The sequence below is a fragment of the Physeter macrocephalus genome, chromosome 2 (assembly GCF_002837175.3).
Source record: "Physeter macrocephalus isolate SW-GA chromosome 2, ASM283717v5, whole genome shotgun sequence".
Lineage (NCBI taxonomy): Eukaryota > Metazoa > Chordata > Mammalia > Artiodactyla > Physeteridae > Physeter > Physeter macrocephalus.
In genome coordinates this window covers 85,036,228-85,051,368 of record NC_041215.1, presented here as the reverse complement: position 1 = coordinate 85,051,368, position 15,141 = coordinate 85,036,228, and the positions used below count along the sequence as shown (strand labels likewise).

Genomic DNA, 15,141 nt, shown 5'->3' with positions numbered 1-15,141 from the left:
ATTTCTTCAGTGAGCTCTTGGTTATTTAGTAGTGTATTGTTTAGCCCTCATGTGTTTGTATTTTTTACAGTTTTTATCATAGTGGGATATGCTTTTAATTTAAGGCCTGGTTTCTCTGTGGGTAACTTTGCAGATATTTAAAGGATCTTTTTACCCTGCATGGGTAGAATGCAGTGGAACCCTACAGGTTAGTAGTATGCATATATTTTTTAGAGGCAAGTTGGGCAAGTTTTTATAGCCAAGAGATGAAGACTTTGTGAGAAATCTTGTTAGAGAGGTCAAAACCAACTTGCCTTCTTCTAAAATGAAATGAGGATTATCTTATTATGGGATCTTCCCTAAATTGAGCGTTCCCCCTACTTTCTCTTGTATACTATGGCAGAGAGAATGGGCAGATTTGATTTTATCTCCTATTAACTGAGAAAGCAAAATCAGTGGGATTTGATGATTGACTGGGAGTGAGGAAAAGGAAACTGTCGCTTGGCTAGCTTTACAGGTAATATCTTAGAGGAAGTGCTGGTTTGAGGAGAGGAGGAAATGAGTTCCAATTTGGACTTCCCTAGTTCAGAGGGCCTTCGGGACATCCACATGGAGGTTTCTATAGGCATTTGGCGATAAAGATTTGGAACACTGTAGAAAAGATTGGGCTGGAATAAAGTCATTCGTATGAATATGAGTTGAAGATGTGAGGGTGGAGATGGTCTTCCAGAGAGAATATGGAGAAAGAAAAGATAAGCACTATTCATTTCTTCTTTTAACAAATATTGAGACTTCTATTTTGGGATTATAGCTATGAACAAAACAGATAAAAATCCATGAGCAAAGATTAAACCCTTTGGGATAGTAAAATGTTAGAGGGGTGGACAGAAGAAGAGACAAGAGCAACACCAGGTGAACTTGGCACCCCCCCGTAAGTTGAGAAGTGAGAACTTCAAGAAGGGGGTTAGCAGTACCAAGTGCTAGAAACAACGTCATAAAATAAGGAAGTGGCCCCTGGATTTAGCAACAAGAAGGTCATTATGTAACCTTGACAAGTACTATGTAATAGTGGGAGTGGAAAAACAAATTGTGGTGCCTAAGAGGACTTAATGGGAGATTAAGAATTAGAGACAGTCAGTGTGGACTCATCTACCAAAAAAAACCTGGTTGTGTAGAGAAAGAGACTGGAAGTAGAAAGGGGGTAGGATCCAGGGAATTTGCCCCATAAATGACATAATTTATATTTAAATGAATCAGTAAAGAAGTTCAACATATAGAATTTTTCTTTAAAACCAACTCATGTGGAAATCAATACTATAAATCAAGAAATAGCTGATAGAAATTTGGAAACAAACAAAAATTGACAACTTCCCTGCTCTCATAGAGCCTGCATTCTGGTGAAAAGGAGCACATTACAGGATGGATCTTCCTATGTACCAACAAAAGAATGCTACTTAAAAAATGTTTAAGTAGCATATCCAAATGATCATATCACTTTAATTTCTTTGGTAACTTAAAACACAGACTAATTTGGACTGGTTTCATCATGTAGGAAATGAATGGGGGGGTAATACCTCCTCCCAGTTTATAATGAGTAATTTTCAGTATGAATATTGGTGTCACTGATTCTTTAAAATGATAAGAACTTTTAGATTTTTGTCATTTTTTTACTCATCTGAGTCTCACTGTCTTAAGATGTCAAGTTGGTCCTGTCTCCCCTACATAGGGTCAGAGACCAGTCAAAGGTTTTTATATTGTTTATTCCTCATCACTTAAAAACCCAAACAATATCCAATACTATCTGCACAGTTTTTAACTCTGTACTTCAACATGGTAACCTTCAGTTATTCAAATGGTTATGCATCAAAGCGCACACCTGATGTACAATGGTGTACCAGGAAGCAAACAGGGAGAACAGGTCTGCAGTTCTTTATTTGTAATTCTGATTTGACATTCAGAATTTTGTTCAGATTTTAGAGAAGAAATACAGTGCAGATATATTTATTAAGTAGTTCCCCTTTGGGGATCCAGGGCAACATCCTCTAATCAAATACATGTAATATTTCCACAGTGCATCAAGTGAAGAATCACATTAAGTCTCAAGTTAGTACATGTCAAATTTTGCTGCCAAATGAGTTTGGCACAAGCTAAAGAAAAATCAATTTCAAGGCTTTTCAGATTTCAGAATTGCAGATAAGGGATTGTCACCCTGGTGACTTTTCCTAAAAAGTTTTGGCCCTTTTATTTTCTTGAAATTGTGAACCTGTGCTGAATTCAAATTACAGTATCATTTTTTTCTTATGTGGCATATCATGGGGCAAATTTCTCACTAATATGTATATATCAAAAAAAAACAGCAAGAAAAAATAAGGAAGCAGTTTTCTTAAACAATGGAGTTTTCCTTCAGTACAGATAGGGAAAAGCCATAGCAATTTTGTCATTAATGCTTAAGAATTGTGGCCAGGGAATTCCCTGGCAGTCCAGTGGTTAAGGACTCTGCACTTTCACTGTGGAGGGCGTGGGTTCAATCCTTGGTTGGGAAACTAAGATCCCACAAGCCATGCTATGTGGCCAAAAAAAACCAAAAACAAAAACAAAGAACTGTGGCCCATCTGTTACTCCTATCTGTTCCCTGAACAGGAAAATCACTATTTGGAAGGGTCAGGGGCTTGGGTCCTATTTGTAGATTTTCCCGAGCATACCATCACCTTTTTGTATTAAGAACAGATTTAAACTAGCTTTTATTTTGAATACTATTTAATATTCCATTTTCCCCACTGGGCAACTAAAGTTTGTTTTTAACTCTGTTATAATGTTTGGAGTTTGCCACACCTACTGTTACTATTTAGAATGCAGAAGAGCAAACTAAAGGAAATCCACTTCTTTGACTGTTTTTTTGTTGGGTTTTTTTTTTTTTTTTTGCGGTACGCGGGCCTCTCACTGCTGCGGCATCTCCCTTTGCGGAGCACAGGCTCCGGACGTGCAGGCTCAGCAGCCATGGCTCACGGGCCTAGCAGCTCCGCGGCATGTGGGATCTTCCCGGACTGGGGCACGAACCCGTGTCCCCTGCATCGGCAGGTGGACTCGTAACCACTGCGCCACCAGGGAAGCCCTGACTGTTTTTTTAAAAATTTAATTTATTTTTGGCTGCAGTAGGTCTTCGTTACTGCGCGCGAGTTTTCTCTAGTTGTGGCGAGTGGGGGCTACTCTTTGTTGTGGTGCGTGGGCTTCTCATTGCAGTGGCTTCTCGTGCTGCGGAACACGGGCTCTAGGTGCACAGGCTTCAGTAGTTGTGGCTCACGGGCTCTAGAGCGCAGGCTCAGTAGTTGTGGCACACGGGCTTAGTTGCTACGAGGCATGTGGGATCTTCCTGGACCAGGGCTCGAACCCGTGTTCCCTGCACCGGCAGGCGGATTCTTAACCACTGCGCCACCAGGGAAGTCCTTCTTTGACTTCTTTTAACAATTTTAGGGCAGTATGCTTCCACAAGTTCCTCCAACATGGGTTGAGGACACCTAAGGGACAATGATAGATGTGTTATATTGAAATGATTGAGAAAGCATTGTATTTCAGCCATTAGTTGAATATTTTCTCATTTTCTGAATTTTTGAGATAACTGTGGAATTTATAATTTCATAGTTTCCAGTTAACAGTCTAAAGCACTTCTTACAAATCTTTTTGAATATTTTGCTCTCTGATGCTTGCTGAAACTACATCTCCTTATTATAAAATATCCTCCTTGCTCAGGAGAGCAGGTGTGGTTTTGCTGAGTTGCTTACTTGTGACAAGGAGAGAGAAATTTAATAATTCATCATAAAATCCACACAGTGATGCTAAGAAGAGCAGTGAGACCTGTAAACTCTAGATAAATTGCTCTCATTGCAGGAATTCCCAATTAATCTAAGTATCAAGCATGCATATGTTGAACTCTCATTATTTCCCTACGGGCATATTCTATATAAATCTGGATGATGATAGTACTTCATGCATTTTTTGTTAGAACTGCAGTAGCAGTCTGCAGTATTGTCAATTTCACACTTAGTTTTGGGAGGTAGAAATGGAACAGGTTGTACCTGATTGCCAGAAAAATGTTTGATGATGATGGTTAAAGGGTAGAAAGGTGAAAGATGACACCGATCAGAAAGAAGTCATTACATTTAAATGGATGAGATAATTTGAAATAAAAAGCATTAAAAATTGCCCTGTGTCTGTGTGTAGGTAGGTTGAGAAGAGAAACCACGTTTAAGACCCAAGAGGGATAGTCAAGGAAAATACTAGGTCTTGCACAATAGAGTCAAGTGATTTATTTTTTCGTATTGTACCTGGTCACAGTGAATTCTAGGTATGCAGATTAAATAAGGGAATCCTTAAAATTATTCATGTTTAAAAAGAAGTAGTGCCTCATTATATTAACATCAAAACCTTTACTATCTGGAACTTTAGAAGAATAGATCAGTTTAGAATAGAAAAATTTTCTGGATAATAGAGATCGTATCTGTTTACATTTTATACTTTACCAATTTGGCATCAATTTATTAATGTTGGCATTTTCATTGGGATGCAATATCAGATGGTTTTAGCATCAGATAAACTTTTTTGAATTTTAATGTTGTTTACTAGCTGTGATTTACTTGTACACATTGCTTCAACTGTGTACCTCAACTCTTACTGAAAAATAAGACTTAAAAAATCACGAAAGCAGGGTAATCATGAAGGTTGAATTAAGAATATATAAATGAAGTGCCTGGCATAGTGTCTTTGTGGCTATAATAATGTATTATTATTTGTTATTGTTGCTATTGTTACCTTACTCTAAATTACATGTTTCTGACTTCTAACACAGGAAATGTAATTAGTTCATCTCTGGATATCTCAGAAACATCATTGTAATGTGCTATAGAATCTGTTAGTGTGGACGGCAAATTAGTTTGTTGGGAGCTACTGTGTACATTGGCATTTCTTCCATTGGCTGGTTTTGAATGGTGTTGGGCTGCCTGCGTACACCATTGCACCATTCCTATCAGCTTTGGGACACTGATCATCATATTATTTTAAATATTTATTTATTTATTTATTTATTTTATTTATTTGGCTGCACCGGGTCTTAGTTGCAGCACGCGGGATCTTCATCGTGGCAGGCGAGATCTTTTTTCAGTTTCGGCATGCGAGCTCTTAGTTGTGGCATGTGGGCTCTTAGTTGTGGCATGTGGGATCTAGTTCCCCAACCAGGGATTGAACCCAGGCCCTCTGCATTGGGAACACAGAGTCTTAACCGCTGAACCACCAGGGCAGTCCCATCATCGTATTATTTTAAAATGACTTGTCTCATTGGAGAACTGTAATATAGTTGAGGAAAATGCTATTTTAAAGTTTGTATATTATTGGCACTAAAGCTTAAACTATCTCCTTTATTATCAATTTGGGCACACTATATAGGTAACAGCTGATTTTGAAATGAGTCTTATTAAGTTCTCTTGGGTAGAAAATATGTATCCAAGGGTTTAAGTAATTCTGAGAGTCCCGATCCCACCCTCTTCTCATTCTTCTACCCAGAAAACCATGATGTGAATATAATAATTGTCAGCAAATTCACAGTCTTACTGGACTAGAAAGTGTTCTCTTCCATTATTTTGTCTCCCATGAAGAGAAAAGACCTTCAGTCCATCTCCTCTTTTAGAAGAAAGGCTCCATAGAGGAGTTAGTGCTGAATTCAAATTAGCATGAGTCCTGCTATATAAACACATCCCATTTTAGAGTAGGGCAAATTGTTCAACTTCGGATCTAAGCAGGGTCTACATATTACATATGTTAAGTCTGTTAGGCCTCTTTTATTCTGTAACAGCTGTGCCATTCGTTTCTTTTTTTGTCCCCCATGCTATTGAATTGTTGGAGAAAGTGCTTCAGTTGTCTTGTATGTTAAAGCCCATCAATGAATTATCCCCAGTAACGTACCTAGTAGTCATCAGTTGGTCTTGGCAGGAATTTGTAGACTAAAGAAAATTTGTAAACTAAAGAGTTGCTGGAACAGTAAGTGGTCGTATCTTTAGAATACGCAAGTCCATGCAGACACCATTTTGTGTGGGTCAGATGGGTCTGGACTAACTAGAAATAAGAATTTGTCCCTAAATAATCCATGTTGTATATCATGACTTAGATTGGTTTAATTTTTCTCTTTTGCAAATTAGTGGAAATCCATTTTACAAATTGTGGTTTCTGTGTCAGTTGTCAATTCTTGACTGTCATCAAGGCTGTTTTTTTGTTTTGTTTTTTTCATTTTATTAATACCCCTTCTGGTTACTCAGTCTGAGCTGAAGGATAGACCATTGTCTTCTGGAGATGTGATCAATCCCTATCTGCACTGTTATTCAGTGGGTCATGATTGTATATCAAGTTTGTGATGGTAGTAGTATCTCTAGTGCCAGGTTTTTCTTGTTGTTTATGTAAATCATTTGGCATCATAGTAGCTGCAGAGCAGCATTTAAGACTCTGGAGATCACACATTGATGATTGCAACATAGACAAACTCTAGGATGAGCATTATTTTATTATCCCTTATTTTCCATAATCTGAATCTGCCATGGAAAATAACCAAACAACTCTTCCCATTAATTTGGATATGAGTTTCTTTTAACTTTGCCAGTATCTGAAGAATTAATTAGTATCATATCTGGAGATGGTCAAAAACAAGGATCTTGGGAGTACCGTGACTAAAAGGCCCCAGTGTCTGCTAATCATTTAGAATTGTGGTGTTCAGTATGGTAACCAGTAGCCACATGTGGCTATTCATGTTTAAATATAAACTTAATTAAAATCAAATAAAATTAATTTTCTCAGTCCCACTAGGTACATTTGAAGTGCTCAGTAGCCACACGTGGGCAGTGACTATTGTATTGGTATGGTGGCTACTGACAGGGCAGAATATGAACCTTTCTATCAGTGCAGAAAGTTCTGTTATACAGTGCTGATTTAGAAGTGTCAGCCAGCAGAGAGGGAAAAAAATAACCAAGAGGATCAAGGACAAAAATATGCAAAGAAGTGCATGACAGTCACTGCTGTCTAGCATCAGGGGAAGGAGGCCCTTGATCTGTCTTCAGTGTTTTCTCCTTCAGGATCAGAAAAGTCCTGGAAATCAGTCATAGGTGATGATGGCTGCAGTATCCATCAGCATATTCCCTGAAAAAGAGTAAAGAGTACTAGGTAGAGGCTTTTACTTGGATTCTTTTGAGGTTCCTTCTGGACGATTGAATTCCTGAGGCTCATTCATAGAGGAGTGAATGTAAGGAACGAGCAAAAACTATTAATTTATGTAACAACATTATTAGAGGAGAGTGGAATCCTTTACTGAGGTATAATACAGTATCATCCTGGGAGTAAGAACAAATTATGGATAGTAAGGACATTGACAGTTCTCTAGGCTTTTAATTTTTACATAAAGTATATTCCAGATCTCACCAGTTAATAAGCATATTTAAGCCTACAGGCAAAATAAAATTTATAGAATTTATTTCAGTCTATGTATATGAATTTTTTTAATTTGATAAGTACATAATCATTGAAACATTTATTGTTATCAGATACATATCTCATTTATATAGGAAGGCTGAACTCAATGCAGGTTATTTTCCTCTCTCAATTTTTCATGTTTTATTTTAATTTTAAGGATAATAAAAGTGTTTTATGAACATATTTTTTCATCTGGATGACTGCATTTCAGTGCTTAAATTTGTGTTTGTGATCATGTTATAGTAGATAGTGTTACTTTAATTATCATGGCTGGTATTTTTTTTTTTTGTGGGGGAGCTGCATTGGGTCTTCGTTGCTGTGTGCCCGCTTTCTCTAGTTGTGGCGAGCGGGGGCTACTCTTCGTTGTGGTGCATGGGCTTCTTATTGCGGTGGCTTCTCTTGTTGCGGAGCACAGGCTCTAGGCACGCAGGCTCAGTAGTTGCAGCACACGGGCTCAGTAGTTGTGGCTCACGGGCTCTAGAGCGCAGGCTCAGTAGTTGTGGCACACGGGCTTAGTTGCTCCAGGGCATGTGGGATCTTCCCAGAACAGGGATCGAACGCATGTCCCCTGTGTTGGCAGGCAGATTCTTAACCACTGCGCCACCAGGAAAGTCCCATGGCTGATATCTTAAGCTCCAGAAAACCTGCACTGTGGCCGTCAGTGCATTACGAGTGAGAATTTTCTCCCTATAAATTGTGCCTAGAATTTCTTAGATTTAAAAAGCACTGATACTGATTTTTTTTTTACATGCATGTATGTGCTTCTTACCAGTGAGTTAAGGATTAATATTTGGAATTTATATTTCCCTTTCCAAATCGTTTATGACTAAGTTCTTCATTATAAAGTAGGTAAGCTGTGGAGTCTCTATATTTTATCTTAAGTGGCTCATGGTTTAATACAAATTGAGAACCAGTTTCTCATCCAGAATTGGAAAGCTGAGCAGTCTTGAGGAAGAGTTGAATGTTGGAATTACCTTAGGGATGCTTTCATAAAACCAGCCTGCCTAGGTATTCCCCCCACCCCCACATACATATCTTCTGTTGTAGTGAGTCAGGTGGGCCCCAGTAGATGTACACATAATTTTCTGATCATGCAAGTTTTCTTATTTCAAATTATTTTTAACATAGTGACTTAGGGATCTGTTTTTACAATATTAAGTAATGATCTGAAACTGGCATGTGTGAAAAAAGCCCAGCCAGCCACTTTGCTTTATTAGTAGCTTAGTGCTTTACTTATCATTTAGATTTACTTTTTATAAGCAGAACATAAGCTCCATGTAGGCAGGGGATTTTGGTATGGTTGTTCATTGCTGTCTACCCTGTTCCTAGAAAAATGCCTGGCAAAATAATACAAGTGCAATAAATATTTGTTGTTGTTGAACAAGTGTATGTATAAATAATACTAGGTGATAAGGATATGCTAGACCATAACAGTTGTGCTAGTAGAAGTAAAAAATAAAAATACCATTGCCTTTGAGCAAAAGTTAGTTGAGTAAAATTTAGAGTTTTATAGCTCTATACATTTATAGCCATAAAAACAGGATCTTTGAAAAGAATCATGTGATTTGTGTATGGCACATACACATTGTATAAGTCATCTTGAGGCAACTGGAACATAAAATCCATCCAAGACAAAGTTGTACCTTCAGGGTTGTATCACCTGAGGTGAGGGTGGAGTAGCTTCTGTTTTTTAATTAGAAATGTTTGTGCATTAATATTTGATATAATTAATAGAGTTAGATTTAGTTTTGCCATCTTAGTTTATTTCATTTTGTCCCCTTTGTTTTTTGTTCCTTCTCTCCTGCCTTTATAAGTTAAATATTTTTTTTAATTCCATTTTAATTTGTCTGTAGAGTTTTTAGCTATATTTATTTATGTTATTTTTTTGGTCATTGCTCTAGAGAACACACTATATAGCCTTAACTTTTCACAGGCCTCTTAGAGTTCATATTGTTCTGCTTCAGAAAAAAAAAAAACAGAAACCTTGCCTCATGTAGGTCCATTTTAGTCCATATATATCCCATCTGCATACACTATGCCCTCTCAAGACATTGTAGTTTTTGCTTTAAAACAAACCTGTGTATTTTAGATAAAGGAAGAAGTTGTCATTTATATTTCTCGAGAAAGTTACCATTTCCAGTGTTATCCATTCCTTTTTGAAAATCCAGACTTCCATCTCATATCATTTCCGATAAGCCTGAGTAGCTTCCTTTAGCATTTCTTATAGTGCAGGTGTGCCGGTGATACATTCTCTTAGTTTCTCTTCGTTGTTTTTGTTTGCTTTGTTCAATCAGTAAATGTCTTTATTTCATCTTCATTCTTAAGATTATTTTTGCTGGAATTCTAGGTTAATTCAGTTTCTTACTCTTTCAGCACTTTAAAAATTATTCTGCTGTCTTCTGGTCTCCTTAGTTCCTGATAAGAAGTCATCAATAATTTGAATTATTTCCTTTTACATAATGTGTTGTTTTTTTTCTCTTGCTGCTTTCAGGATTTTCTCTTTATCTTTGATTTTCAGCAACATTGTTTCACACATACATCAAACAGGCCAAAAAAAATAAATAGCAACTTCATAGATGGAAAAAAGGAAAAAAAAGAAATCTTTTATCTTTGGCCTTTTTAACCCTCTCATACAAACCAACTTCTTACAGTACAGCTAAGTACATACACAAAAAGGTTACTGGAATGCTCGGAATAGATTTTTTGTTGTGGTGGTTTTTGTTTTTTTTTTTTACAAGATTTTTTTTTCTCCAAGTGCTTTAAGAAAAAAGTCAGGGCCTTTTAAGTTTTGGTTCTTTTTTCTCCCCTGTTGCAAATCCGCATTGTGGTTGACTACTGACTACTATATATGACTATGTGTGTAAGTGTGGTTTTCTTTATGTGTATCCTGCCGGGGATTCTCCAAGCTTTGTGAATCTGTAAGTTTGTGCCTTTCATCAAATTTGGGGAAATTTTGGCTGTAATTTCCTGAAATATTTTTTCTATCCCATTCTTTCTCTCTTTCCTTCTTAGACTTTAATTACACATGCACTGGGCCTTTTGGTAATTGTCCCACATGTCCCTGATACTGTTCATTAAAATTTTTTATCTGTTCTTTAGATTGGATAATTTCTAATCTTATATCAAGCTTACTGGCTTTCCTTTATCTCCATTTTGAATTTTTTGCTTCATATATTTTTCAGTTCTAGGATTTCAGTTTGGTTCATTTTTTGTTTTGGGTTTATTGTGGGTTTTTTTCCCTGAAATTTTCTATATTTTTATTCCTTGCAAGCATGTTTTCCTTTGCACTTTTGAGTATGCTTTAAAAACCTCGTATACGAGTTTCAGCATTTGGATTGGTGTCTCAGTGTTGGTTTCCTTTGACTGTCTTTTTTCTTAAGATTGGGCCACAGTTTTCTGATAAGTTGAGTTATTTTTTAATTATATCCTGGACATTTTACTATTATGTTAAGGCTTTGGATTCTGATGCATTCCTCTGAGGAATGGTGACCCTTCAGGCAATTAATTTGATTAGGCTTAAATTGCAAATTCTGTCTCTTAAGCAGTTGTTCACATCTCAGTTCAGTCCTGTGATCCTGAGTAGGACACTATTTAGTACATGTATTGGTTCAGCGGTGGTCAGAGATTTGGGAGAGTATATCTAGCCCGTGGGGCTTCCTTTCTTTGGCTCTCTCCACTTTGGGAGTCGCTGAGCAATGATGTGCTTTAGATTGCAGTTATATTTTATAGATTGACAAATTAATCTGGTGTATATTATTTTTACTAACCTAGATAGCATGCTAACCATTGTAATGGAAACTTTTCTTGACAGTGATTTGTGTACATCCCCATCTGCATTAAATGATAGCAACTCTGTATCACTTAATAGTATCTAGATTATTTGTGTTTGTGGTCCAGTGAAAAGAATACTTAATTGGGTGTCCTTAAGCTAGGTTTCTAGTCCACCACTAGCTTGTTTTTTATAGCTTAGGACATTGAAATGATTTATCTGACCATCAGTGTTCTTATCCTTTAAAAGAAGGAATTGGACCAGATAATCTGTTAACATCCTTTCTCACATTCAAATTAGAAATTTTCTGAATTGTATTCGGTTATTTTGGTACTGAGCACAGTTTTTTTTTTCTACATTCTCTACTTCTTTTAATTTTTTAATTTTTTTCTATTTCATTTTATTTTTGTAATTTCATTACCTTACACCATGCCATAAATTATAAACTATTTAGATATGCAATTCCAATAAAATACTTGAATGGCAGTTTTGTGTGAACATAACTATCAGTTCAGCATATTTCAAAATTACTAAATTTTACTTAATAGATGGCTACTGAAAGACATTTTATTGTAGCATTTAACATTGATGACTCGGTTTATTGTGACCAAATATTAGTTCTCATATGTGCATGTATCTAAGGCCCTGTGCCTTTGATAGATCATTATTAAGACTTGATTATTCTGGTTTAGCACCTTATATTTCCATGTGGTATATATTTCTGAATGATCATTACTACAAGAACACTGGCTATTTCATTCTTAGTTTAAATAGAAACATTGGATGTTTTGTATTAGAATACTTTATGGTGTTTAATAAGCCTTTGTTATTATTTCTCTTTTGTTCAGTCTTTTCTACTAATACATGTTTTTTATGCATTGTGATATGGAACTATTTAAAGAGTTTTTGAACTTACATTTAATTATTGATTATATCTTTGCCTATTAAAAATAAGGTGGTCAAATGTCCATTGTGTGGAAATAATATGTTGTTATTTTACACACATTTTATAAGTGTTAACAAAGGTTTCTTTGGCATATTTTATAGGTGTCATCTGCAGACAGTAAAACTAAACTGTCAAGGAATTCATACTGTTCGGTACTTGTTATTTGGACCAGCTTAAGGAGTCTTTGACATATCAGATCAACTGGCAACAGAAAATGAAAAGTAGCGTGGCACAAATAAAGGTAAGTGTTTGAAACTTATAATAAAGAACATAAACTTGTAGTCAGTTATCTACCCTTTAAACAAAAATGCATTTATATAATTAGGACATTAGAACCAGACAGTAGAATTGCATCATACGCACATTTAACTTAACACAATTTCAAATGTAGATAATTGGCCAGATGTGCAAGTGGGCAGTTGAGAGAACATACAGGGTGTGTGTGTGTGTGAATCAAGAAAGTGCATGTGAGTGAGCACATGCAAAAGAAAAATAAACAGCGGGAAATTCCACCATTCTTCTCAAAGAGCATTATTTCCTGCGTGAGCATGAAATGGAAGATGAGTATCTTCTTCCTCAGTTGGTCACAGTTCCTACATGTCTGTCTACAAGTGAACCTCCTGTTGCATATTGCATATGCATAAATGAGCTCCTTATTCTGTGTTGTACTTTACTTTAGACATTATACATTCATTTTATTCAGCAGATATTCACTGAATTCTTACTATGTCCCAGTGATTATTCTAAGCACTTTGGGTAAAATGGTGAATAAAAAAGGAATCCTTGGTCTTGCGGGGTTTGAATTCTAGTGGGGGAGAAAGAAAAATCATGAACTTAATACGTAAGTGAGTTATATAGTATATTAGAGTGTTAAATGCTAGACTTGTGCTATGGAGAAAAGAAGTATGGTAAGGTTGATGAGTAGCGTTGTAATGATGTAATTTTTCATAGGGAGGGCCCAGTGAAAAGGGGCCTTTTTGAGCACACACTTGAAGGAGATGAGGGAGTTAGCCACACAGATGTCTGGGAGAAGAGTGTGCCAAGCAGAGGGAACAACAGAGGCAATGGTGAAGAGTCTAGTGTGGCTGGAGCAGGTTCTGAGAAAAGTAGGATAGTAGAGGAGGTCAGAGCAGTCACAGAAACCAGTAATTCCATCTGCTTCAGAACTGTTCCTCTGCCTGTGAGCAGACTTGGCAGGAGAGCAAACCACTCTACTTCCTTTTCTTTTCAGCTGCACAAATCTGCTAGCCAGTCTGTGTAGCCCACAGATCTGCTGATACAAGCAGGCACATCACTTCCTGGGGCTTGGAGTCAGTAAAGGGAAAGGTGGATTTTTATTTGATTGTAAAGACCGGCACTTGTCCCTTGCCCTCCTCCACCACCTCTGCACCCCTAAACCTACTTTAAAGAGTGTGAGTAGATGGGAGCTCCTTAACAGCAGGCACCAGGTACTAGGCCTGGGGTGTGGTAAATGCTTAATAAACTGAATTGATATGCTTACAGGCTGAGGCAGGCTCTGCTGCCATCTCTTTGAACTTCTTTTGAGTGTGAGAAGACACTCTCCAGCCTCCCTCCTAGGTAGACATCCAGGCTGTGCTTGCATAGCTCCTTTGGCAGGGGGCTCACTGTCCCTGAAGCTGGCCCCATCTGTCAGTAGAGACTTTCATATAGTGTTCTGAAATTTGCCTCTTTGGGACTTGTACTGATTGGTCCAATGACAGTTAATTAAACAATTAATTGTGGGCCGAGTAGGTGGCAGACTCTGTGTTAGGAGCTGGGGACATAAGGAGAGAGGAGACCTTGTATGGAACTGGCTCTTGACTGAGCCGTGTTAGGCAAGAGCACAGAGATTTAGACTCTGTACCATTTACACGAAAGGAGAAGTGTTTAGTCTTTCTCAGAATCCTTGTCCTGTTTCTCTTAGACTGTGCTTCTCCACGTTTCCCTCTTGTGGTCCTCTGGGGCATTCCCCCAGCTTAGGAAGGGATGTCCTCAGTCAGCAAGCCGTTCACACTTAGTGGCTCAGCCCTCCAGCCAGTTCTCAGTTTAGTTTGTCTCCTTCTCTCCATCTTGTTGGCTATAAGCAGGTCCACTAGCTGGTTTGGGCCCATTCTTACCTCAGGTGAAGCTCAGATCCTCTCTTGATTTTCTGAGACCTCATCTGTAAGGTTCAGGAGGCTTTAGCTGAGGATCCCTTATTTTTCTGTTGAGCCTTCCCGTAGCTTCCTTAGCCAGCTGGAAGCAAGCTCCCTAACTCTTCCAGCCCCCTCCTCCCTCTGGCTCTTGAAGACTTGTTCCCTGAGCCTAATGGATGCTCAGAGCCTCTGAACACAGGCTGTCTGCTCCACTCACCTCCTCATATTGCTCTCTGTACATCGTCAGAGACTACAGGTGACTGCACTGTGTACCGTATTTGCTTTGCTTAATGAACAATTCAGAGAATTTTTAAAGGTAATTTCAACAATATGTTACTTTCAACTACTGCTCTTAGAATCTAAACTCTATGATAAGGGAAATAGGGAAATTAGGTTATTATTATTTGGATCACATTTTGAAATTATTTTGCACTTAGTAAAACCTACCGAAGCCCAGTTCAGGTTCCCCTTTACTCACTGTCACCCTCAGTACTCTGTACCACAGTGCTTATTCCTACTCAAGATCTCCTGTTAGCACTCACTAGTGTGCCAGTCATTTGTTAACTTAATCATATTTACAAAATCCTGATTCACGATCTCAGTATTTTTGGTTTCTCCCTCTTACCCACAACAGGTTCTGCACAGATGTGTTAAAAATCATTAGCACAGGGCTTCCCTGGTGGCGCAGTGGTTGAGAATCCGCCTGCCGATGCAGAGGACATGGGTTCGTGCCCTGGTCTGGGAAGATCCCACATGCCGCGGAGCGGCTGGGCCCGTGAGCCATGGCCGCTGAGCCTGTGCGTCCGGAG

At 37.9% G+C, this 15,141-nt stretch overlaps 1 protein-coding gene across 1 annotated transcript in view; it reads left to right on the top strand.

Moving 5' to 3' along the window:
* CWC22 (CWC22 spliceosome associated protein homolog) overlaps window positions 1-15,141 on the top strand; it is a 64,654-nt gene that overhangs the window by 7,887 nt on the left and 41,626 nt on the right. The window contains exon 2 of the mRNA XM_007111241.4: window positions 12,299-12,438. Within this exon, the coding sequence (XP_007111303.1) occupies window positions 12,412-12,438 (27 nt within the window). The 5' untranslated portion in view covers window positions 12,299-12,411. The remainder of the gene's footprint in view (window positions 1-12,298; window positions 12,439-15,141) is intronic.